Source organism: Lampetra fluviatilis, chromosome 1 (genome assembly GCF_964198595.1).
Source record: "Lampetra fluviatilis chromosome 1, kcLamFluv1.1, whole genome shotgun sequence".
NCBI classification, from domain to species: domain Eukaryota; kingdom Metazoa; phylum Chordata; class Hyperoartia; order Petromyzontiformes; family Petromyzontidae; genus Lampetra; species Lampetra fluviatilis.
In genome coordinates, this window is record NC_136275.1 from 5,494,843 (window position 1) to 5,520,779 (window position 25,937).

At 41.6% G+C, this 25,937-nt stretch overlaps 1 protein-coding gene across 1 annotated transcript in view; it reads right to left on the reverse strand.

Moving 5' to 3' along the window:
• The window catches only part of MYG1 (MYG1 exonuclease), a 100,918-nt gene extending 81,908 nt beyond the window's left edge, over window positions 1-19,010 (reverse strand). Inside the window, exons 1-4 of the mRNA XM_078857188.1 lie at window positions 18,816-19,010; window positions 17,389-17,501; window positions 15,587-15,746; window positions 10,728-10,877 (exon numbers count right to left, since the gene is read on the reverse strand). Coding sequence (XP_078713314.1) covers window positions 10,728-10,877; window positions 15,587-15,746; window positions 17,389-17,501; window positions 18,816-18,995 — 603 coding nt within the window. The 5' untranslated portion in view covers window positions 18,996-19,010. The remainder of the gene's footprint in view (window positions 1-10,727; window positions 10,878-15,586; window positions 15,747-17,388; window positions 17,502-18,815) is intronic.
• Between the last annotated feature and the right edge of the window lie 6,927 nt (window positions 19,011-25,937).

Genomic DNA, 25,937 nt, shown 5'->3' on the forward strand with positions numbered 1-25,937 from the left:
GGGGCTGGGTCTGGGTGGGGCGGGGCTGGTCACCCCGTGGCGCCCTTATAAAACTCAACGTTTAACCTACTCACGCCGGCTTGTGCCCGTCCTCACTGTCAGGCATATTTGCGGAATACACCACGCTGACGTTGACCCTGCCATTGACCGAGCAACCCAACGTTCCTACCAGCTCCCTCCGCAGGAATGTGTTAATTCTCCCATCATTCATGTATGTTTTCTCTCGGTTCTCTGGTTTCCACCTTCGTGTAACCATACGTAGGACGACATTTTGTAAGAGTCTTGAAAATTAGGCAATTCTGAGTAAAAAAAAAAGGGGCTTCAGTTAAAGTTAGTTGTGATCCTCTCAATGGCAGTCTTGTCCTTCATGACGCAAAATTGCAAGTGCATTCTTATCATCTTGCAGCCCTAGTCCCACACATTTAAATACACGTGTGATTTGAAAGATCCCATATTTTGCCGCAATGGACTGGATTGCGCAATGCACAGTCCACCAACGTAACCTGGGAGCAACCCTAGGCACCCAAGTGTTCACCGACCTGGACCATGCAGATGATGTTGCCCTGCTGGCTGAGATGCTCGAAGTGCTACGCCTTGCACTGGAGATTATGCAAATTGTAACTTGAAAATTCGGCCTGGGCAAAAACCAAAATACAGACCACTTTTGAGCAGCCACATGCTCTGAACAAAGCACAAATAGCACGCAACAATGCTGAAGTGGTAAAATCGTTCACCTAACTCAGCACAACCTTTAACATACGAGAAGCGGTGTGTGAAACTGCACGAGAGATACATCGGGTGCTCCAGGATTACAATGGCAACAAACATCTGCCTCAACAAAGCATGCATCCTCTCCTTACTAGTGTATGGCTCAGAGACGTGATCAATAACAGCGTATCTGCGTAGGAAACTGGACGCAATCGACCAGTGGTGTCTGTGACGGATACTCGGCATCGACTTTAGCGAGTACATCACCGACGCCGAGGTCCATAATCTTCTCCTCCTTTGGACCGATGTTGTCCGGGGCGGACGCCACAGCCGATCGCACCAGAGCCCTGTGCACCATCATCATCAACAACGGCGCTACCACGGGACTGGAGCCGACATCGGAAGAGACGACGGTTGATGTGGATGTACGCCACTGTTGAGGCTGACGTCAAACACCATGGTCTTGGACTGCTCTCGGTGGGGGCGCTCTCAGGATAGGGTTGCCTTGCGGTGTCTCGTGGGGACCACTACGCTCCAGCCAGGAGCAAGTGACTGATGACGATATTTGCAAAATGTAGACCAGTCTTGAAAAAAAAACGTAGAAATATTCATGACACCATTATGATTGATCACTAAGCAATGCTACTCATGCAGTATACAAAAGTAAATAGGATACACTTTATAGGGGTGGCTACATGGTCAGTAAGAATGGAATGACTGTTTCGTTCATAAATAAAATTTACAACCAAGTGAGAGCCCAATGAATCAAATCTCCTTTGCAGGGGAGACATGGGGATACCTTAAAAATGAATTAATACGTGTACAGCCAGTGGGTTTCCATTAAATGGTAGGATAAATTATTCAACTTATTCAAAATAAAATTGCCCTGTTTTTATTTAAATAGCTTGAGCAACTCGTGTTTCTGTCTCAGCCACTATTCGTATCGTGTACTGCGATTGATGCCTTATTTTTCAACGGTTTTATTTAAATTGAAAGCTGTGTCGTGGTCAAATCTTGTAATCTACATTTCGTCCACATCCCGTTGTCAAATCAATCCCTAATTTTGCACACGTACTCAGTTCCGGTGACAATACATGCCTGTATCAAAATCCTTATCAATTAAACAATTAATTGGCTCCTTTAAAGCAATTAACATTTTGTAAGGACGCCGTATTATTTATATATATATATATAGATTTGTGTAGGTCAAAAATGCAACGGGTCCCTACACTCTCGAATCGTCGCCCAAGAAGCAGGCGCCACGTGTCTCAGGCAGATTCATTTATAAAATAATCTATTAAATCAGGCAAGCGTTGATGTGCCAGCAGGCGCCGCATCATTGACGTACTTTTCGACGGTGAGTTAAACGAAATTGTGAAAAAAAATTATTCAACTTCATTCCTCTGTTTGTATGTCATCGTCAAATCTTGTAATCAAAACGTCGTCCTGTTCCCCTTGTCCCATCGAGTTATTAAACTTCATTCCTCTATGCCGTGGTCTAATATTGTAATCAAAATGTCGTCCAGTTGTAGTTGTCCAATCAATCCCAACTTTAGCACACACACTCAGATCCAGCCACAATGCAAGCCTGAATCAAAATCGGCATCAATTAATCAATTACTTGCATCGTTTAAAGCAAATTATATTTTGTATGCAAGCCTTATTCGACGAGTGCTTTGCGAACACGTTTTGGGATAAATATATATTAATACCAACGTAGGAGTCGAGAGTTCGAAACTCACCTGGAACATATTTTTTTTGGTACTATTTATTGTATTTTTCCTTATTTAAGGTCAACAGTCACATGCAATGCTTTGGTGTCTTTACAAAAGTTTCTTATGATGTAGTGCATCCAATGGGACAATGCATGGTCCGTGATGTAATTTTTGCACTAACCCCATTTAAAGCAAACTTTTAACATTTATATTGATGTTTTTTCCATTTCCATTTAAAAATTAAGCTGGTTGTGGTGGACAAATAGGTTGAGTGTTGCCCTTTTCAATACATTCTGCAATCAAATCTGTGAAGTCTGCACCAAACGCTGCTATCCAAATAATATTTACAGAGTACGAGGTAATGAAAATGCATTGCACTATTTACCAACCGAATTGTCATCAAAGCAAACATTGCAAATGTGTTCACGTTGCAAGCCACACATCAGCAGTAACAATAGAGCTGCACCGCCAAAAGCTCAATGGAATAATTTGGATCCTGGTGAAATTCCATATGCGATTCGAGTCTTATCACAGCCAGAACAACGTCTATTATAATATGTTGATAATTATCAAGCGTTATACTTTTCACCTTTCGTGAACATCATCAAATTCACTCGAGTATTCGGTCAATATGGCTTCGTGGACAGGCAGTGCTCTTTGCTATGGACATCTTTGAAGTTAGTGATACACTTCCACGAGCAATGGCTAATACTGGAATTGTTGTCATCACAGAACATCGTACCTGATGAATTTGATTCTCAAGTGCAGACAGCAGATGGTGTGTTAGTAAAGTCAGAAATAACTGGAAAATACCCTTATTATTCAATTAGGGTTTTCACTTAATTCGGCAAAATTCACCTCTGCCATGCGAAGTAATATCTCGAAGCGGGTGCAGCATTGGACCCCGAGTGTGGCTAATAGGTTACTTGTAGTATCACCTTCCACAGGCCATTCCTATTACCCACGGTTAGAGCTCTTACACTGCTCCATATCGGCTCAGAATGGGCATTACCTTTGTCTCATGACATGACACCAATAGCACAATTGGAATACATTTGGAGTAAAAGGTTAATGGAAGAAAAAAAAACAATGTTTGGTTGATAAGCCCATGATGTAGATTTCATTAAGACATTCATCATTATAGAGCTATGCAATTTTCTACTACATGCACATTTTCAAAAAAGCTAGGCAAATGACACACTAAAGTTTTCTCAGTGTTTGGGTATAGTATAGTCCATGGAGTCAATGAAACACAATTTATAATAAATCCACCAAAAATGCATGTTTTATAGCCTCCAATTTAGCCGCCTTGTAGCAACATTCGTGCATCCTATCTCCACTCTCCCTACTAATCTGAATTCCGCTGATTAAATTAGCCTCTCCGGGATGCACACTTTACACACGTAAAAATGTCAGTTTTTGATCAATAACAAAACACATTTTCCAGTGCAATCCTTCAGTCCTGTAATCCCAGCCTGTGCTGATATAAATCGAGAAAGAAACTGCAAATTGTGCAGCATCAGTCATTGGCACGAAACAGGGTGCTAAAGAATATTAATAAGAGGGCATCGTAATATTAACATTTCATGCGTTCCATTCCCGAATGGAGCCTGTGATTAAATAGATTTCGGAAAACTGCACCTCTTCTCGGCTTGATTCAGAATAAAAATGTTACCTTGAAGATATGAAAACCTCTAAACATTGGGGGACGAAAAGCAGCCACACATGTATGGTCCTGACCACATCACCCCTGTGTGCCATGTTCATTAACAACACTTTTTCCCAAGAGAATATTTCGCTGAAAGAGGGCCCCTTGTCTTTAATAAAAAAATATATTCCTACTAAAAGAAAACTGTCTTTAATTGATAGATGTATATAACCTTCAATGGTCAGAGGCCATGCATACACATAATTTTGAGAGACCTGGACAAATAAAAACAACAGTGCTAAGATAGGGGCAATGAAAAATTGTCAAATTGCAAATAGCACAGCTTTAAAATAATCTACCGACAATTACCAGTTTAAGTCGTATCAGTTTACGTCTTATCGTTTTACCATCGTTGCCAAATCGGGGACATTACTATCAGTTCAAGTCATCTATCAGTTTTCCGTCGTTTACAAAATTGCTTATTATCACGTGTGAGTTGCTCGATCACTCACTTAATTGGGTTTTTTGTTGTGCTGCACACGCTTGCTCTTGTGTGGCAGAGGGACTACTTTGAGCAGCGTAGTGGTACTCATAGGTTTTTTCGATAAAGTCACGTAGGTAAAAAATAAATTTTAAATTAATAAAAGTAAAATAAAAAAATAAAAATCACGACGTTTCGGAGGCAACACCTACATAACAAAGGCTCAGTCCCATTTACAGCAGCCGCACCTTAACAACTCTGGTACCTCCCAGTTCAACCAGTCTACACAACAAAGGCTCATTCCTAGCAGCAGCCTCAGCCGCACCAACCTCACAATAATAATAATACAAAACTCCGATCCAGGTGCCTACCTTGGCTCCTCCCCCCCTCAACCAGTATATATACAAGGATGGGTCTCTTAGAATTTCTCTTACTTGATACAGCAATCGTGCTGTGACGGTTCCACCTGAAGACGGAAGCTTGTGTTGCCTCCGAAACGTCGTGATTTCAATTTTATTTTTATTTTATTAATTTTAATTTTATTTTTTACATACGTGACTTTACCGAAAAAACCTAAGAGTATGAATCCTTGCAGTCACGAAAGCTTCAAATCTACAGCGTAGTGGTACTGCTTCATTTGTTGTTGTCATTCTCCAAAACTCGACAATCCACCTCCCTCGACTCACTCACGTCACATGTACCTATTAAACTAGGAGTACCTATTACGTATCATATTTTATGGGTTTATGGAAAATGTTTTATTTGCTTGCAAATATACCTTGTACTGACTTTCCTCTATTATTTAGTGTTATTCTTCCTCATAAAATTTTATAATTCGTGATTTATTAAGACTTTACATATGGAGTATTAGAGTGCAGGAAAGCATCTCTTGTATTTTAGTAAATTCTTATAGGAAATAGCTGACAAGTTAGCGTTATATTAGTTTGTTTAAGTCGCGTTTTCTAGGAACGTAACCCCGACTTAAACTGATCATTCCTAGTATGTAAAGGTACACATTTTTGGTTAATGGTATTGGCCAAACATCCCAATGCTGAAATTTTTTCTGCAAATTACACAATTTGGATTGCAAAGATCAATATCACTCCCTACTCTGAAAACTTGGCAGGACTCTCATGAAAGAATTTTGACTCAGCGAGGCATTCCTGGGTAAACAAACATCCCGAAGAGTCTTCAGAATCGGTGAACCTTTTCTCAAAAAATAAAGGAGTTGGAATATAATTTTATACATCATTGTGGTTTTGTCCCATTTTAAATAAACATTTCCCCAATGTAATATTTTACATGTTTACACATTTTGCATTTACATTCACTTAAATATAGAGCACGGCATGCATACATTTTACAGACAAAAAGGTAAAACTACCAAACAATTTTTATAGCTTTTGCAAACACAAATCACAAAGCTATATGTATTTGTACATGGACTACAAACCCATCACACCAAAATCTCAGCTAATATTAAGTGGTCAGCCAGGTTATCGGACACAAACACTGGGACGTTCAGGACAATTCCTTAGTGGCAGGGCTGAGTGATCACACCATTAGGAAATATATCTGCCTCACCCTGTCCATGCATGTAGAATAATTTTTATTTATAAGGCACCCTTAAACAGTGGATCGCAGAGCGCCATGCATATAAATAAGGAAAATAAGTGATAAATAACCACGAAGAAAAAGACTATAGAGACGAGGTAGAGTACAATAGAGAGAGAGAGAGATGAAGCCTTGATAAACAGGTGGTGGGGTCTTAATGTAGGACTTAAAAAGTCTCCATTGACTGTGAGTTCCTGACCACCAGGGGCAGGGAATTCCAGAGCCTGGGCACCATGCAGACAGCCCGGTGGTCACCACAGGTTCGAAGCCTGGAGCACAGTTACAGCTGAGTAGGGCACGATTGGTAGAGCTCAAGAGATCTCAGTGGAGGTGTGTTGCTGAATCAACTCCTGGATGTATGGTGGAGGAAGCTCATTTAAAGCCTTAAACACAAGTAGGGAGAATCAATGTGGGTTTGAACTGGAAGCCATGAGCCCAGATACGATAGTTTTTTAAGGTAATTTTTTTTTTCCCTGGGGTGAAATTCAGTTTCATATGCTATGAGCAAGGCACTGTATTGTATAAAAGTTATCTTACCCAAACAGTAAAATGTACAAAGTTATGGACATGAAGGTTGAATCAACTAAAATGTGGTATCAAACACTGTCGAGTTAAACATGATACAACTAGTCCCAACTTGATGGCCCTGTTAAGAAATCATCCCAGTTGCTCACACAGTACGCGCTACCCGTTTGCGCTTCATCAAGACATCAACACAATCTTTGCAGTCAAGAGTACATTTCCCAATAATGGGAAAGCAAAGAAGGGTAAAAATAATACATTAATTGTTGGATATTGCAGCTTTGTGAATTATGGATTTAATTTTGGCAAATTAGCAGAATATTCAGTCGGTATATTTGTTTGCCATGAGGAGTGTCAAGTTTGACATGTATTTTTTCGAGGATTGTAATTTGGAAAGCTTGCTGTGTACATATACACCTATGAGTTAATGGCATTCTGTTGGTTTCAACCAGAGCACATTGGGCCTTAAATATCACTGCTAAGAGCGTTCGTAATTTATTTGGCGGCCTGCAATAACATTTGTAAGAGGTGCATATCAAACGCCCGTGCCATTTCGATAAACCTTGCTCAGGAGGCGGAGATTGAGGCCGGCAGGGAGATTTGGTATGCACCTTGTAAATGCATGTTATTGTGTTTTTTGTATAGGTGAATGTGTATATTTTATAGGTATGTTGAATTATATTATGATAAAATGATTTGCCATTTGTCAATGGTTGTGGCTGTATGCTGATGTTCTCCACAGAGCAAATGCAAATATTAGAATTCACCCGACACATGACATCTATAATGGTATTATATTGACACAAACATACGCATTCCAGCAGTAAATCCTTACTGCATGGGGAAAGAGTCATGGGTTAATGGCCTGGTGCTGTTGGTGTATCTGCAATGACAGACTTTTCACGAGTGCTAAAGCACATTAACACTTGGGCTCTCTGAAAGCGATGTGAAGACCTTTGCCTTCTAATTCCCATATTTAGCACATAATTATATAATAATCAAACTGTAGTCATATTCAGTTACTATATAACGAATCGGCCAAAGCAGTCAAGGGTACTACTTTTTTAAGAATCAACTCCAGAAATGTTCTGCCTACATTCAATAACACTTCAAGTTACATTAACTAGACTGGCCAAACATCCTCAATGCAGAACCCTCCTGAAAATTAATATTGACTCAGCAAAGCTTTCCTGGAAAAATCACACTGGGGACCAACATTGAAAGATATGACCCAAAAAAAATCTCCTTTTGATGTCTCCTATAGGGACAATATGAAGAATAACTACACCTAATCTAGCATTGACTTGTACTTCCAACAATTTTTCCACTGGTATTGTGGCATTTTGCAACACCACACAAAATAATTTTATATCACCATGTTAATGTACAGACTGATTATAATTATAATCAGTCTTGTTCTGGTTGTTAATTTATAGATGGCCTAGGTTAACAAGGCAGGATAGAGTTTTGCAACACCTCATATAATCAGAATTCACAAAACGTAAACACATTGGGAAGTGAAAGATTGCACTTAAGTTGGTATAGACACTAATTCCGTATATGTAAATCATTTTGCACATTTTGCAAGGAAAAACAACCATCTATATACAGACAGCTTCAAAGAACACAAATAAAAAAACACATTACCCTAATGTGCACGTGTGAGAGAATAAAATATAGGTAGTAAATATATATATATCGATTAGCTTCATGCAACTTAAAAAAATATATCCTTTACAACATCATTATTAAAACTGTATTCATCAGCACAATCGAAGAACAAAAACAACCCAAGTCTAGGCTGTTAGGGTAGATGGGGAGCACAGTTAACACATTTTGCACAATGACCTCTTCAAGCTCATGTCACACGTCTGACTTTGTCACGGTGTTTATTTGTGAGATGGGGTCAATATGTGAAACACTCACCGAAAACATGGGTTTTGAGGTTCAAAGGCTATCAATGATCGTCTGAACAACATGATGACCAATTTTGAGCCTCAACATCACCTTACACTATGTGTTGCAATTTGATTGATTGGACAATGGCTTTATTGCTTTTTTTATTGTAAATCACCCAGGGATATTCCACACGCTGAGCGCTAAATATATACACATATCTGTATTTTTTATTGAATGTATCATCAATCAGTAAAGGTCAGTTTGACAGCTGTCCTGTGGGGTTCACTGAAATCAAACATCTCTATGGCTGTTCAGTGCAAGTGTTTTCTTCAGGTGGCTTTCTCCACAATTTTTTCCCGAATACTAATCATCCGGATGGTAAATCTTGATTTAAAGCTTTCATGACTGCAGGAATTCATATTCTTTGGGTCTTTCGGTGAAGTCACATAGAAAGGTAAAAAAAAAATAACAAAGAAATAACAAAAAGCAACGTGACTTCACCAAAAGACCCAAAGAATATCCGGATGGTACTTATACGATACAAAAATAATAAATACAATTAAATAATGGTTGTTAATTCAAGATACATTTTTATCTATAAGGACATCTGATCACTGCTCCGTGTCATGAACGTATCACGAGCAGCTGCCATTGTGAAGTACAGACCCAGTGTTGCTACCGGTGTGAATGCACAGAATTTAAAAGAGAATTTCAAGGATGCATAAAGACCCTAGTCTCATCTCTGTACTATTCTGCATTTAATGCAAAAGAAATAGGTTTTACTTTTGCAGTAACTATCAAATAAATGTACTCTGAGAAGTGCCAGACTGAATTTATACATTTTTTGAAAAATCACATTCGTATTTTAAATGTTATCTTAAGTCATTAAGCTATGACCACCAATGTAATAAACAAGAAACGTTGTTTTTTTACTTGGCATGGAACTTTGGGATTCTAATACAGAATCTTAGCGATAAAAAAATATTCTGAAGCAGGCAGCCAATGATTATTTTCACGTCTTTTAAGTGATTTCTTTTTAGCATCAGATTGGATGTTTAATTCACATACGACCGGTTTAATGTCATTAGCCCAAAGTGTAAATACCTCTAAGTTTGTAGGTTTAAAGTACATGACAGTATTTATGATAATAATCATTCTTACACATTATGCAAACACAGTGGTAGCCACCAGCTAAAGGAAGCCGGAAGTTGTGGTATTTTTCAGACCGCGAGCAAGAATGGTCATGGCATCTTGACATCCAAAGCATACTGGGAGTGTTGTAATGTTTCCCTGTTCAGTGCACATCTGTCTAAATATTACAATTCGTTTTTGGGCTCCGTGTCACTTTATTTTGGCTGCTGAATTTCCCCAAACAGCTCGAAAAGGTCATTGAATTTGATTCAGATCAGCAAATCTTTGAAAGATTGATGAAAATATGAGCGATCTTTATTTATTTACGGTTTTAAGATTTGTTTCACTAATTCCCGTCCATCTCAATTATGCTATCACAGTAATCTGATGCAGGATAGCACCGTTTTTTCCAACATTACACAATTTAACAGCCGCAATACATAGCGAACAGCTGGTGGAAAGGTGACACAACAGAACGTTGTAGTCACATGTTAAGCCTTTTACTCAGCAGCACATGCCACTCGATTATGCTTCATGAAGTTAGGTGCATGGCAAGGATCGAGTTACAATAATAGATGAAGGCAAAAGTACTTATTTATGCAATACATTATGTACTTTGGTGCAGCCAATGTGGATTGGCCTGGGACCATCAGCACAATCAAATTGCGAACCAGTTTTGATAATGGACTCTGCTGTCTGGATTTTAACTCAGAATAACAGGAGCATCCATTAATTATTTTGAACATTCACAATCAATGTCCCTTAAACAGTGATGTGACGTTAGCTGTGATGAGGACTGATGAATCCTTAATCACTGTATCACTACTGCCGTCAATCGGTCATATTTCCTCAAATTTATTTTGAGGGTGACCTAGGACAAGACCCCAATGTACTTCCTCAGTAATTGCTGATGTTTTTTGGAAAATGCACAAAGGCTAACGTGTGCTTTTCATATGCGTTTCTACACGCTTTTTTTTACATCCGCCTGCACGTACGCACGTGTACTCACATCGCCGCTGTGGTCGGGGTCATTCCACATCGGGTTGAGCCTTCCAACACGCGCACTCAGCCCGGTCGTGATGGCATAGCGAGGCTCGCCGTCATGCTGCGAGATTCCGTTGTCGATGGCGTCCACTTCCTCGACAAATTTCTCATACATCTAGCGGGCGGAAAAATGGCCACACAGAATGATGATCCTTCGGGGACACTGACAACAACGTACAACTACCTCAAGTCAACAAGGCCCTTCCATCACCTTGATGTTATCAAAGCACCCCCCCTCCTCTGGCCCGCCCGTCCCTCGCACCACCACCAAAAAGACAAAGATCCCCCGTGTAGCCTGCAACAGACTGTTGGGGCAAGTGCTGTTAGTGAGCGCCTACGAAGCGCAGAACGGCACACGAAGGGGGTGGGTGGCCAGCACCACGCCCGGCCGCCTTTGTCTCCCCAGTGGCGATGTTTACACGCCGCACAAGGTACTCATTTGAGGCTGAGTCGACCTAGGGGAGGCTCAGGACCGGTTCAGATAATCGTCACTGGGTTGTTGGTGGCCGTGAGCGGGAATCTAACTCGGGTCGCCAGGTTCGTTGCGCAGCGTAGCGCTAACCGCTACACCACCGCTCCCCCCACCATCGCCACAGACCACACTGCCTCCTCCCTGCTCTCCCCCACAACCGAACCGCGCTCCGACACTCATCCCCTTTCTCATCCCCTCCACCGCAATCCGCTTCCCTCTAGGGCCCCCTCTGCCCGCCCCCCCCCGTGCTCTCGCTTAAAGCCCCGGGGCTATATATCTACCAGTCAACTCTCACAGAGCAGTGACCCTCCCCATGAGCGATAGAATGGCAACAACATTAACTTACATTTAGAAAATCAACGCTTCATGTAGCATTTGTATCCGTTACAGAGTTGAGATCTCAGTTTCCCTAACATTCTATGACTTTTTATCGAATGAAAAACTGGTGTTTTTAGTTCTCAGAGCTGCAATAGGACCAAATGAAATGCAAAACCAATACTTAAGAAAAAATTGTTTTCGTGCAGTCATATTTCAACACTAAACCCGATTCTCAGCCAGCATTTGACCCATGTTATCTACCTTCTGGGGAAAAAAATGTGATATTTACGAATACCTCCATAAGAATTTCATTACTGTATTCTGAAATTAGTATTGCTACTCTGCTGCTTGTCTCGTTCAAATTGCACCCAAACTGTTTGTTTTCAACTGATTTTTTTGTTGTTGAAAATTGTCTATCTGCTCTTGTGGTTTGGAAAATTACGTAATATGTCAGCAGATGCGCCAACATTCGGTGTGCAAATAATTATTTTCGATCCTCTGCGCCCGAGGGAGACAAACAAGAACTAAAACATTGTAAAGTTTATGTATCTCCTTCCTTCAGGATTCTTGTAGCAGGGACCAAAGACACACAATTACACTGTTCTTTCGACTGTCATGTCAGGTATGCAGTCCCTTCCAAAATGCGCGTGAACAATGCTTATTTTAAAATGTAAAATATACAACCCTTAACAATGCATCAAGAATTTCCATTCAAATATCCTCGAAAGTTGGTGACATGCATTTGCACTGCACAACACACCCATCGACGTTAAACCCAATGGCTTAAGAGTATTTTTTTATGTTGACTGTGTCGGGTGGAGGAGGGTTTACGACACACATTTCACCGACACAATTCGAGTCAAAAATAAATAATGATTCATATTGGTCACGAAAGCCTACGTGTGACATTTTAAAACGTAATAGGCATATCAAATTAAATTTACAATTTTAAAATGAAGTTTCAAAAAAAAAAATGCGGAATAAAATATTTCATTGGATCCAGCAGCACCTTTGTACTTGCACTGAGTTCACTGAATGTTAGGCTTAAGTCAGCTTCCTTCTGAACTTCCGTGCATAATTACAGTAGATTACACAGAGTGTACACCAGTGTTTAACTAACCCAGTGCCCAGACATCACTTCTAAATGTAAATCTCAGAAAAATTACACTGACAGCATTGTAATATGAATATCAATGTGCCCAATGTCAAATCAGTGGGTTTTGTTACACAATGTATATGCATTCATGTAATGAATGAAAATCCAGAAAACGGCATTTACAATTGTGGGGTCATTACATGAATAGATGTGTATATAAAACGTAAAGGTGCAGCCCTGCAATTGCTTGCTCATACCACTGATGGCAGAAGGGCCTCCACTAGAGGGGACTGTAGAGAGCCCCTAGAGAGAGAATTTGACCAGCCAGACAACTTGGCAGCAGAGGGGAATACCAACGTTTTACCCCACCACCCACGGACCTGTCAATCGACTGACAGTGCTGCAAATATGTAGACTGCTGGATGGACAGAGGGGTAGGGAGATTTCAGAAATTATCTCATTGTTTCAACGGCTGGAGATCGAATTGAACCAGCGACATTATTATAGTCTGGCTTACTCTGATATGCAAACACCCAGACATAATCATATTACAAGCGGATACGGAATTCAAATTCATTCGAGTTATTTTACTCTGGGATTGAATGCAATCTGATCCTCATTAACTAAGGCTTGTTCACAATAAATGTAGATGCAGTCGCTTTATCCATCCCCGTTTCATCATCGCTGCAGAATATATTAAGGCTAATTAACAATCAGCAGCGATGGGCAGATGGCCACACAAATACACAATGTTTATCGCTCTCCTGAAAATGCAAAAAACCCAGTGGATGGACATGACACAAACACTCAAAAGCTACACAGTAAGCACCATACACAGCATCAGATGAGTGCCCCATCCATAGCAAACCCCTGGGTAATTAAATGTGCCATTGAGAACAAAAATTACAAGGAGGTAATGTTCGTGACTCATTCACTTGATCAAAATCATTGACTTATCACAATCAAAACATTGTTGGTGGATTTAAGAGGCAAGTATTTTGAGGAGTGAACCCCGTTCCAAAACATTGAAGAAACCGTAAATACACTTCAATCTAGAAACACACAACTCTGTGCCAATTTGGCTTCCTTGAAGAATGTGTAACAAGGCGTGCAATTTACATTTCAGGGTGTATGAGATGTATTATATCACTCGTGCCCAATGTAACATTGCCCCCTGCTGGATATTTAACAATGGTACACTGACACATTCAATAAATAAAATCAGTCTAAATAGTCGGTGATTTCCATGAGCGTACTCATATGTGCAATGAAGAAGGACCATTGACCAAAACGTCACCTATTATATACTCATACATGGCTGAGTTGACCTAGGCAAGACCCAGGACCGGTTTATATCAAAGAATGTAACCATTTCCAATTACAATTAATATCAAGTTGATCCAGAAACGTTGATAGCTACTGGTCCAGTGCAATCTAACAAAAGTACTATATCACAAAGTTACACAAAACAATGTTGTCAGGGACAACAGTTGAGCCAAATTCGGGCGTCATACTGAATACTGCTGAGTTTTGCAGTTGGAGAAATGTGAGCTCAAATTTCTTCCCCCCAACGTGATGCAAGCCAGTGTTGACCTTCACACAGTGGCATATGGTGATGAAGATTAAATTATCACTACACTATATGGTCACTAATTATTATTTTTATGGAGAATTTATTTCACGTAAACATTTCCTCAAATGTGCTTTACCAAAGCAGCTGCCGATTTGTAAATCTTAAATGAAATCTTCACACCAAAACGCACCTAATTCAAACATAATTCAAACACCAGAGTGTTCTCCTAATGGTTAATTTGAAATCTCTCTGTGGTGATATAATTAAAATTATGGTATGGAAGTTTTGAATAGCATTAAATGGAACTGTATGACTGATCCAACTGTAGTATAGCACCGTTTAGTAGAGGGTGCATTCTTAGAGAATAATGCAATTAAGTCATTTTACACGCTTTCTATTAACTCACTCTGTCTGTTGTTGTTGTATCCTCAAATCTTGTAACTCAATTTTAACCCACTTACCAATGTGGTATCGACTGCAAATTTGGTATTATGTCATACTGATGACAATACTATATTTTATCATAAAAAAAAATTGGAAACATTCTTTTTTATATGTTATGTTTCGGCTTTGGTCTAATTGTCCACGCTCAACTGACGTTGGCTATAAATCACCACAGTCCCTTACGTTATGGCAAGCTTCGGGGCCACTTCCTGGAGTCGTGCAGTTTTGCCATTAAGAGTACGGTACATTTCATTAAAGCGTGTTTAAAAAAAAGTATTTTTAAATATTACTTATTTATTTTACCCTAGCAGCCCGCACATCGTTTGGACATGTCCATCCCTCCCTCCCTCCCTCCAGCCAGCCAAACTTTTCTAATATAGTATAATTACAAAACTTTAATATCCCTTGCATTGTCTTTGGACATTGATGATATGTATAATGTAATTTAGTATAATGCAGTTCCCATGGGCACATTATAAATGATCAGAATATTAATTTATCCTGGAGGAATCCGATAAGTTAGAAAAGCTATTTTTCAGATGTATGGGCGGGTAAAAACGTTACAACAAACAATACAAAAACATGATAGTAGCACAATTGCATCATCACCGTGGAGATGCTGGGAACAAAAACACAGGGCTCTAATCGTGTATTTGCGAAGCAGTTTCCACCAACATTTGGTGGAAAAATAGCAAAATGTGTTGCTTAATAGCCAGCAATTTATCAACCAGGACACGAATATGATAAGCTGTTGTCGTTCTAAGTCTAATACTCGAAGTTTTGTTTTAATCTATACATTCTGGGTGCGATTCCCATATTGGCAGGGAGCCATTAACCAAGGAGAAGGGGCTCCACCAGGTTTAAATGGCCCTCCGCCAATGCAATCAAACCCTATATGTGTAACACTGTATTCTAAGTTACCTTGTCGTAGAGCGTCGTGACATTGGCATCCTCTTTACCCAGACCCGTGATGCTGGTGATGACTTCCTCCCCAAAGTGCAAGTACACCAGCCCCGCACTGCTCAGCTTTGTCACCCACGGCTTCTCTGCACACAGGCTATGCATGCTCTCCGCAAATGACCTGTGCATACACGCGCAAGCACAAATGGCAACCAGTTTGTTAATATAAAAAAATGCAGTATGCATTGTAATATTGTAATTCAGGCATATTTAAAAATTATGGAAAGTAGGGATATTATAAATTAAAAAACATCCTACAATGATTCACTCAAATGTCACAATTCAAGGGTAAAGTTTTTTCTCATCTAACGTTGACCATAACATTATTATTATTTATTTTCATCCTGTCTTGTTTGTGCAGTTTTGTTTTCTGCATTAGACTAAATGTCAAATTGCTATTTGAAGAACCTGCATTCAAAGACATTTAAAACAGTGTTTAAGTGATAAATGAACACAAGATTAGTCGAATGTGCTAATGAAATAAAATACATGAAGATGCAATGTCTTGGTGGAAATAAGTGAAGAGGTATTTTTTACACACAAGGTTCAATGCATGAAATTGTAAGCACAATAATCAACTGTAAATCATAATCGATGAAATACTAAACGCCTAGTGGCGAAGTGATTCAATAAACCCCAATAGTATGTTGAGAATAAATAACAGCCATGCGAAGATAAGACACTATGTTAAAAAGGAGATGCCTTTCAAGGCCCTGGTCTCTGCCAGAGTGTGGCAGGAGTTCTACTGCGCCCAGCTAACAGGAGGCATTCTGGCTTTTCTGACACACTGGGCGACAGAGGAGGAGGTGGGCCGTGTGCTGTGAATGGGGCTCTTATGGTGAGCCCCTGTGCAACCCAAACTCGATTCCAGACAACAAAAAACAAACCCCCCTCTGTAAACATTGTACATGGTGATGATATATTGTACTTCAGAGACAAATTAAGTGTCACAATTTAGATATTTCACGGTGCATCACAATAAATAAACAAAACATTGCAGTGATGAAAGAACTTAAGTTCCATTTTTGACTTAAAACTTTCGCAACTGCAGGAATTAATATTCTTTGCTTCTTTCAGTAAAGTCACATAGATAGAAAATAATAAAATAATTTTCAAATAAATACTTGTGTTGCGATCGAAATGTCGTGAGTTTTTGGGTTTAATTATTTTATTATTATTTTCTATCTACGTGACTTTACCGAAAGAACCAAAAAATATTAACTTAATCTATAATAGAGATTTTTGGGCTAGATCGCGTGAATATGTGTCGTTAAAACCCGCCACCACCCGACAGCGCCAACTAGCAAGGGTTGTCACGTAAACAGAACGTGGCCAATTCGTCACTAGTACAGCAAACCGGTGTGTTGGAGAACAAAGCCACAACATTCACAATCTGAGTACGACGTTTCGCCAGCAATTACAACTATCTTAATCAGGCGACAGACAGATTTGTGGATAAGTCTCACTGTTTCGTTCCTTATATAGAGGCGTAGATGTGTTGACCACGCAGCTGCGCTCTTGCACAATGTAGGGGGGTGGGATTACTGAGGCAACGTACATTATGCATGTGTATTATGCGAGCCCTTTTAACTTGTCCTTCCTGTCTATTGTATTTATTAAAATAGCCCAACGAATACTGACGCCTATCTGAATGCAGAGTCACACCATCACCCCGCACAGAAATCTGCTCTTATCAAGACGCTCATTCATCGTGCTAAGAAAGTGTCAGATGGTGGAAATTAGTGAAGAGTTGCGAGCCCCACCTTTGGTGGTGGTCATAGCGGTGACGTCCAGGGTCATACTCACCACCGACGTCCACCACTACATCACATGTGGCCAAAGCCTTTGGGTCACGGGTACGCACCACCTTGGCATCCTGTCCACGCGCAGAGGAACACATAGGGATCCAGTGGTCAGCCTGGCTGGACTGCTTATGCACATTCTAATCAAGGTTGCTCAATTACAAGACAGCACGACGATCAGCTCATCTTCACCAGCAAATATCACCGACAGCTGGATGGCGGTCTCCCCGAGCTGCCATTACCAGCACTTTAGATACAGGATTGGTGGATCACGTATGCTGGTGCTGGCATCAGCAGTGCGAGTGCTTGGACATGTGTGTGCACGCATTTGTGGGTGCACAGGTTTGTACACGTGCATTTGAGCGCCAGAATTGTTTTGGTCTTACTCTAAACACGTGTTTGTATAGAGGGTCTTACTCTAAACACGTGTTTGTATAGAGGGACGTAACAATACGAATTAATGAATGAATGCACACCGCCTATACACTGCACTACTGCAAGTCTGCACATTATCTGGATGTGCGCACGCTTGCGCTTGTTTGCAAATAATGCTAGCAATACTTCAAACAGGGTTTTGTGCGCATGGATGTGCGTTAGATCGACGCATATATTTGACTTAAAAAGGTATATCAATGGTATGGGTACAGTCTACGCATGCAAGAGCCCGGCCCCGCGTGTTTGTACATTTGAGTGTCAGTCCCAGTATTGTCAGCTAGTACACGAGTGTGCCTGTGCACATGGTGGTCCAGGTGTCTTGATACCCCCCCCCCCACCAATTAATTGACCCCTAAAATTGTTTTCCCCTTGCAAATTCATCTCTGTTTTTAATAAACCTTATTTGAAAAAAACCCATTAAGTTTTAGAGAATTAAATGGGGAGGGGCGGTGTCACAAGACATCTGGACCACCCTTATAGCATGACAACCGGTATCTGTAAACATGGATTATAATACATTCGGATAACTCGCGATCATTTGCATAAGTCACCTTCAAAATAACTATAAAACACATCCCGTGTTCGCATAAAATGCACCGGACGCGTTGATGACTGCACTGTATACACACGTGCCCGTACAGTGCTTAATGCCAATGAACGCACGTGTTCGTCTGGTCAAACCAACATCGCAGACACACAAACACACACAAAACAACAAGAACAACACAGTACTATCACCACAAACACCTCACTGCCCGCCACGGAGCCGACGACATCGCCGAATTCATCTGCGGGAACTCTTCCCCCACTCCCCGGAGCGAGGCCTCGTTCGCCGGCCACCGCCGCCGCCTTCCTCGTCTCTCCGCCGGCAGGAGCGGCCCACGCGTGGAGGGGTCGGGATCCGATCACTCGATCTCTCTCTCTTTCTTTCGCTCTCACTCAACTCAACTCACCTTGTACCGTGGTAGCTGGCGCAGCAAGAAGCAGGCGAGCACCTCGTCGCAGTGGAACGTGCCGTCGTGCGTGCCGATCGTAGCCATGGTGCGGAGTCGCTTGGAGGAGCCGGCTCCGAGGGACATGAGAAGAGGCGCCACCGCCCGGGCGAAGCGCATCAGTGGCAGCGGCAGCAGCATCGGGCGGTGTTCTTCATTTCAAGGCCAGCGGGTTCACTGGCGGCCCCTGGTGGTGACCTTTAGTACGGCACCTGCCTTTCTGCTCCCCACAACCCCGCCGCAACAATACACAAACTAACACATTCCTCCTGCGGAGGGAGCTGGTAGGAACGTTGGGTTGTTCTGTCAATGGCCAGGGTCAACGGCGGCGTGGTGTATTCCGCAAATATGGCCGACTGTGAGGGTGAGTAGGTTAAACGTTGAGTTTTATAAGGGCACCACGGGGTGACCAGCCCCTACCCACCCAGCCCCACCCAGCCCCTCTCCACCCTCCCCACCCAGCCCCTCCCCCCCCCTCCCCTCCCCACCTAGCCCCTCCCCACCCTCCCTCCCCACCCAGCCCTTCCCCACCCTCCCCTCCCCACCGTCCCCTCCCCACCCAGCCCCTCCCTGCACGACGGACACAATAATCCCCTGTGGGCTGGTGTAACTAGGAGGTTCTTACCAGTAAAATGTGAAAACACAACCCCATCATCTTCATTGTGCTGCTGTCAAACCCCAATAGTTTCAAATGTGTGGCGGCCCCCACACTGACTATGTCTTATCGGCGAAAATGCCACCCCCCATCCCCTCTGCAAATGAGTGAAGATATCTCTTCTAAAAATTAGCGAAGAGCACACGTGGACACTCTGGCATGGGGGTGTGGAGTAAGGCTGAACGATTAATCGATTTCAAATTGAAATCGCTATTTTAAACAATGCGATGAGCAAATCACAAAGGCTGCGATTTTTTTGCGATTTGAAAAGTCCTATTACTTTCTTATTTGAAGTTTTATTTATAATTATAATTTTATTTATTTCACTTAACAATTGTTCTACGTTTCATTGTTCTATTTCAATTAAAACATTTTAATAAATACATGTTGGAAGCAATTCATATCTTTTAAGTTCTCATCCTTGCATTATAACATATATAGATCAGTTATATTTTGATGGTATCATGTGGTAATGCTCCATCACATGTTTTAAATCTATTACACAGTTAATATTGAACTGAAGCTTGACTTAAATTTTTTATTGCAAATCAAATCGCAATATGTCAGAAAAATCGCAATTAGATATTTTCCCCAAATCGTTCAGCCCTAGTGTGCAATAGTTAGCTGTGAGTCGTGTGATTGGAAGCTCCACACAGGGGAGAGTTCACAGAGCGAACGTTAAAAATAAATACATGAATACAGACTAACCGTCCATTGACAAAAAATATTTAAAATAAAAAAAAAGAATAGGCTTTACTCTTTCCGGCAAGAATACAGGTGTAATAGATACTTTAGAAAGCAAATATGCACGTAGAGGTCCTAACACAGGTGAATTATCTGAGCTGTTTACATAAGGCACCTGGAGTTCGTTCACATTCGTCGTAGTGATGATAATTACTGTAATTAGAACTTCCCCAGGTCACCCTCAAAAGCTGCCTCTGAAGAGGCATTGCAAGGAACATCTGATGAACCTTATGGCGGTACCCCGGGGTAGCATAGTACCCCGGCTCTCGCATAATGTCCGTGATGCAGTCATTTTTAGTCTGTGTAGATGGTCGGCGATGCGGCAATCGACTCATCTCGACGAGCTGTGCACGATGCACCACCACGGTGCGTACGAGCGTTCAGGGTTTCAGCGCAATCGTCCTCACTGCGTTTCGACATTGCGGAGTGTGGCACTGATTTCGGATTGACTGGTACCCCAGTCGCGGAGTGAAGTACACCCCTGGAAAAATAATTGTCCTAGAAATAAAATATTTAATTTCCTCGGCCCATTTAGCATTATTTGGTACCCCAGGGTACCGCCAAAAGGATAATTTGCAACTCGTTTGGGGTACGTGCGCCCCACCAAGCCCTGCCATAGAATCGCCACTGCATTTGTGTACGTTGCAATTTTTGTTGCGTTGTGGTCCAGTCGCAGCCCAGATGGAGGCGCTAACAACCTACATTTGGTTGGTTGTTGCCTTATGAGAAGCGCATCATACACATCAGAGTCCCACTTAAAACTCATGCGTTTGATACGTAGTGCTGTAGAATTGTATGCCACATATGTGCAGGGCATTGTCTCAATTAGGCCTTGCTTTCATAGTCAAATTGAGTCGACTCGATTGCACAAAAGTTGGCCCGATTTGTCCCAGAACTCGAGTTTCCATGCTTTTCCGAGTTACTCGGGTTTTCACTTGAGTTGGGCAAATCTTTCCTAGAAATATGTACGTTTTCCGCTTCTCCGTATTTCTGATGTAGAAATCGCCTGGCAGACGTTGGAACTCGTGCACAAACTGGCAGCCAACTCGAGTTGTCTAAACACTTGGAAACAAATTTTGGGGTAATGTACTGAAGTATTTGGCTCATGAAAATGGCAAATTACACATTCTGCTACAATATACAGGAAGTAGTACTCCTCCTGCCCAATCCACTTGCGTAATAATTTGCAATTACAATACAGTCGTGCATTATGGAAGAACTACTATCCGTTAATCTATTATGCGTGACTCCCATAATTAATTATATAATCCGCGGGAGCTGCAATGTCCGCAAAGAATGCAATTACCCACGGCCCTATTCGAATTATCCGTTGTTATCTGTGACTTATTTTCAATGAATGCAGAATGGATTCCAATAAGCCGCAATTTTTCGCACTTAAGAGTTACACGACAAAAAAAACTCCAAAGAGTGGTGCTCTGGCCTCACTAGAGACGTTCATACACCTTGCCAGCCGATACAGACACTACATGTGACTTTAGCACTGCTAATGGGAACATGACTGTGCGCGTGTTTGTCTTGCTTTCACAAACTCACGCCGACAAGACACATTCTAATATTGCCATATGCAAAAAATACTTGAGATGCACATATGTTTACTTATTTGCATCAAGATTGTTTAGTTATATTGCGGCCGAAACATTTTTGTGGTTGCCACCTCCAACATTGTGGAGCAACTTATTTATTTTTTAAACGTATATAACTCATTTGAAAAGTTGATCATTTCAAATGAATGCATAATGAGAATGGAGTAGTTTACATAATAGAATCATGAAATATGTATATTACAAACAGAATTCAGAGACTGGTGCGTGCACAGCAGGCTGTTGGCATAAGTACTGTTCGCGAGAAGCTGTTAATGTCAACACAGCACACATGAGAGTGGTGTGGTCAGTACCATATTTGGCCTTTATTAGTTCCAAAATGTCCATACATAGCACAGCTCCTCGCTATAGCAGTGATGGACAACCTCGACTAGTTAGTGGGCCACACGAGTGGCTCTCCTTCGCCTCAGTGGGCCGCAACCTTAACACTGCTTGCGCACGAGAATCATGACCCCACGCATCACCCAAGACACACTTAGACCAGACCACCACGAGGGGCTCGATTGGCTGCATGTGGCCTGTGGGCTGTAGGTTGCCCACCACTGCACCTATAGGCTTAGTTGGCCTAGAGCCCTAGAAGATACTCAAGCCAGGTGCTGATTTCATATGCCTCTCGTATTATACATGGGTAGCAACAGAAATATTGTGCTAACCACACAATTCATCCATAATTCATCCTGTATGAGCTCATAATAAATGAACCTATGGGCAGTCCAACCTCTGCCAGTTTCAAGCTGGCACAAGTGTCATGTAATGTTGTTGTTTACCACTCAAACACACACACGTGACATTCAATTTTTCATTGACATTGTTCATGGAAATGTTTTACTGATAATATGCTCAAAGTTCCCTTATTATTATTATACATTTGTCAAAGTCAACCAGGACATCAGCGGCTGGAAAAAACAATAATTTGGCAAAAAAGCAAAAAAAAACACAGTGAGGTGACAAACACATCTCTTTCTAATATATGCCATGAATATAAATACTTTGGAAAATAAGCATAAAAGTGTATAAATGTGCGATGGTAATCTGGACTCTTAAATACAATACTTAAACCGAACTGTGTACACTAGAGGATGGAAGAGTGGCCAGGATATAGCTCATTGGTGGAGTCGGGTGGATTTCCTGATTGTGAGTGTCAGTTCAAATCTCAGTTGGGGTCTACTCAGCCCATCATTGTGCTTCCTCCAATGTTGAATAAATAAGCAGTGCCTGGTGAGACGGTTCCACATGGTAGGAAATTCAGGAGGTTATAATATGGAAAGACCGATCTTGATTTGAAGCTTTCGTGACTGCAGGAATCTATATTCTTTGGTTCTTTCGGTAAAGTCACGTAGGTATAAAATAACAACCAAAGAATATGGAAAGACCAGTCTCCATTATAGGAATGTGGAATTTCCCCCACTGGTTCATACCAACCAAAATAAGTAAGTGCTGTCCCATGAACAGTTAGAATACTGTCTGTCATTTCTTAAACTACAGTATGTATGAGACATACTTATTCCCCAAAATTGGTCAAATGTGACATTTTTTATTGTTGCAACCTACCATTACATTGTTGCCCAAGCGAACCAGTTTGTCCATGATTACAGACATTGGGCAATGCTCATCTACATTTGAAGTAATAATCTCGTGTTGTAAATTTAACATTCGAGTAGCAGAGACAAACAGTTTGTTGATTTCACGCAAACTTTTCCTCAATTTTACAACACCAGAGGGATGCTGATGGAGCTGAGCCAACCCTGGCTCGGATTTAAACTCACAAGCAGGGGCGGTTTCTTCATTAGGGCGATTGGGCGACGCACCACCAATGTCATTCAACCACAGAGTCACGCTAGCCGTCACTGTGCCTCTGGATATAGTCCAATCAGCGTCATGTCACGTTCTGTGGAGTACCGCCTCTTTTTGGGCGATTTCACTCCGGCTGAGAATCGCCCAGAGTGTTCCCATAGACTTACATTCAAAGATTTTTTTTTCGAACGGGGGGCGCTGCAATGCATTCTCTATGGCTTCCGGGAGGGCTCGCACTAACGTGCTTACGTCATCATACGTAAGCACGTTTCATCCAACAATATAATTTGTCGCCACCTAGTGGAATCTTTAATAAAAGAAACTTGAGTGGATTGTATTAATAGTGAGTATAGAAACAAACAAGATGTATTGTAAGAGTCACTTTATTTTTCATTAATATTAAAGAAGTGAAGTTGCCTTTACATGCTTAAGCTGTTAATTTATCCATTGCATGGGTGGACCTTATCCTTATCAATCATCCAGACATTTGCCCCCCCTGAGAGATTTTGCAGGAGCCGCCACTGCTCACAAACATAATATTGAAGCCATCTGCTCCATCCCAGTCTATGTCCTCACCATATAAAATGTTGTACAAGCCTTTTACTTGCTGTTTGGCTTTTGTGCATGTGTAGTGACTGACTTGGAGACGTAACTTCTTGTAGGCAATTCTTTAATAAAACACCGAGCAAACTGTTACATACTCTCTGCTGTTACACAACGCTCTGTCTCTCGCTTAAACACAACTCTATACTGGTTGCTAGCCTGCAACACAAGGCTAGCCATCTAACATTGACGGCACTGAACTAAGACAGCCAACTACTGCTAGCAGCGGAATTATCAAGTGGATGACGACAGTGACGATGACAGCGATGACAGCGATGAAGGCACGAGACGACAGTGGCGAAGGCGACAGCAACAACGACGAGGGGATCCCACTCCAAACGACGGCCCCAATCCCCCGCCTGGGGTCCCCTTTTATCCTGTTAGCGTGGCCTCGCTCCACCTCGGCCACGCCCCTCTTCTGGAACCTACTAGTGGGTTCCCGGGCTTACCTCACGTGCCCCCTCTATCCCCATTGCCCTAGATCCCTCTCGGGTCGATCACGTGGTCTGCTGTCAATCAGGGCTGCTTCACTCTGCAGATCCCCTCCCCTGCCAGCAGCCAGTGCTATGCTACGTAGTGACCAATTCTATGTCACTACACATGCATTGTCTCAAGTGTTTACATGCCCGTGCCACGTTCTTGCATCGTAACTGCTCTTGCTGCCAACGTTTTTCACCTGAGGGGAGTAACCATGCTTTATTAACCTCAAATTGGTTCTTTGCTATGGGTGCGGCCAAAAACCGTGGGTTATATAACTTGCAAGATTACCAGTCAGAATTGCATCTCGTGAACTTTAATACAATGTGAATGCGTAAACAAGAATTTCTGAAGAAGTCTCAGCATGGGGAGCAAAACGTCAGACATCATGGTTAATAATACGCCATACAACCTTAAAATAACATCAGATATCTATACAGCACAACCGCAAATTATGTTCCTCCACCACCTTCACCAACCTACACTAACCAGCAAATGGGAAACTACTCTTGCAATGATAATAAAATAATTATAATGAAAATATTGTTGCGTGCATCGGTGTATGTCAAGTAAAGTCAAACATAAATCATAAACACTGAAAGTATGATGTAAAGAAGTGCCTTTGCTGCGTGAATCATTTTGTCATTCGTACATTGAGTAACTGTATGGCAACCATGTTGTGACATTTAAATTGCCTCAGGTATTTTCAGGTCTTTCAAGCAAAACTGGATGTCGTATATACGCAATCAGAAAATGCCCATATTTTTTCCGGGCCCTCAAAAACTTTCAGTCAGCCCTGGGGACAAAATACAATCTTGCACTATATTTCCCATACCAGTAATTTTAAACTCCTTTCAAATTGACCTATAAACTCGGATTGTGATCTTTTTTGTGGATTAGAATAGGGCATAACACCCGGCGCGAACCGGACCTGAGGGGCTGTTGGTGTGGGGAATCGCCGTCCTCGCCTTGGAACGGGTCGTCTCCATCGTCTTCGAGATGTCTTGAAACTAGAAGCTATGCTGTCCCAGAATAGAGTCGTCTAACTAACCAAGTGTGTATAGTCACTCGTGGTTACTCATTGAGTTGTCAGTGGACTTTATTCCAAATAAATATACGGAAAGACAAGACAGTGTCTCTGAGAGCTACGTTATACATGTGTTATGCTTAATTGCTGTACTTTTTTTT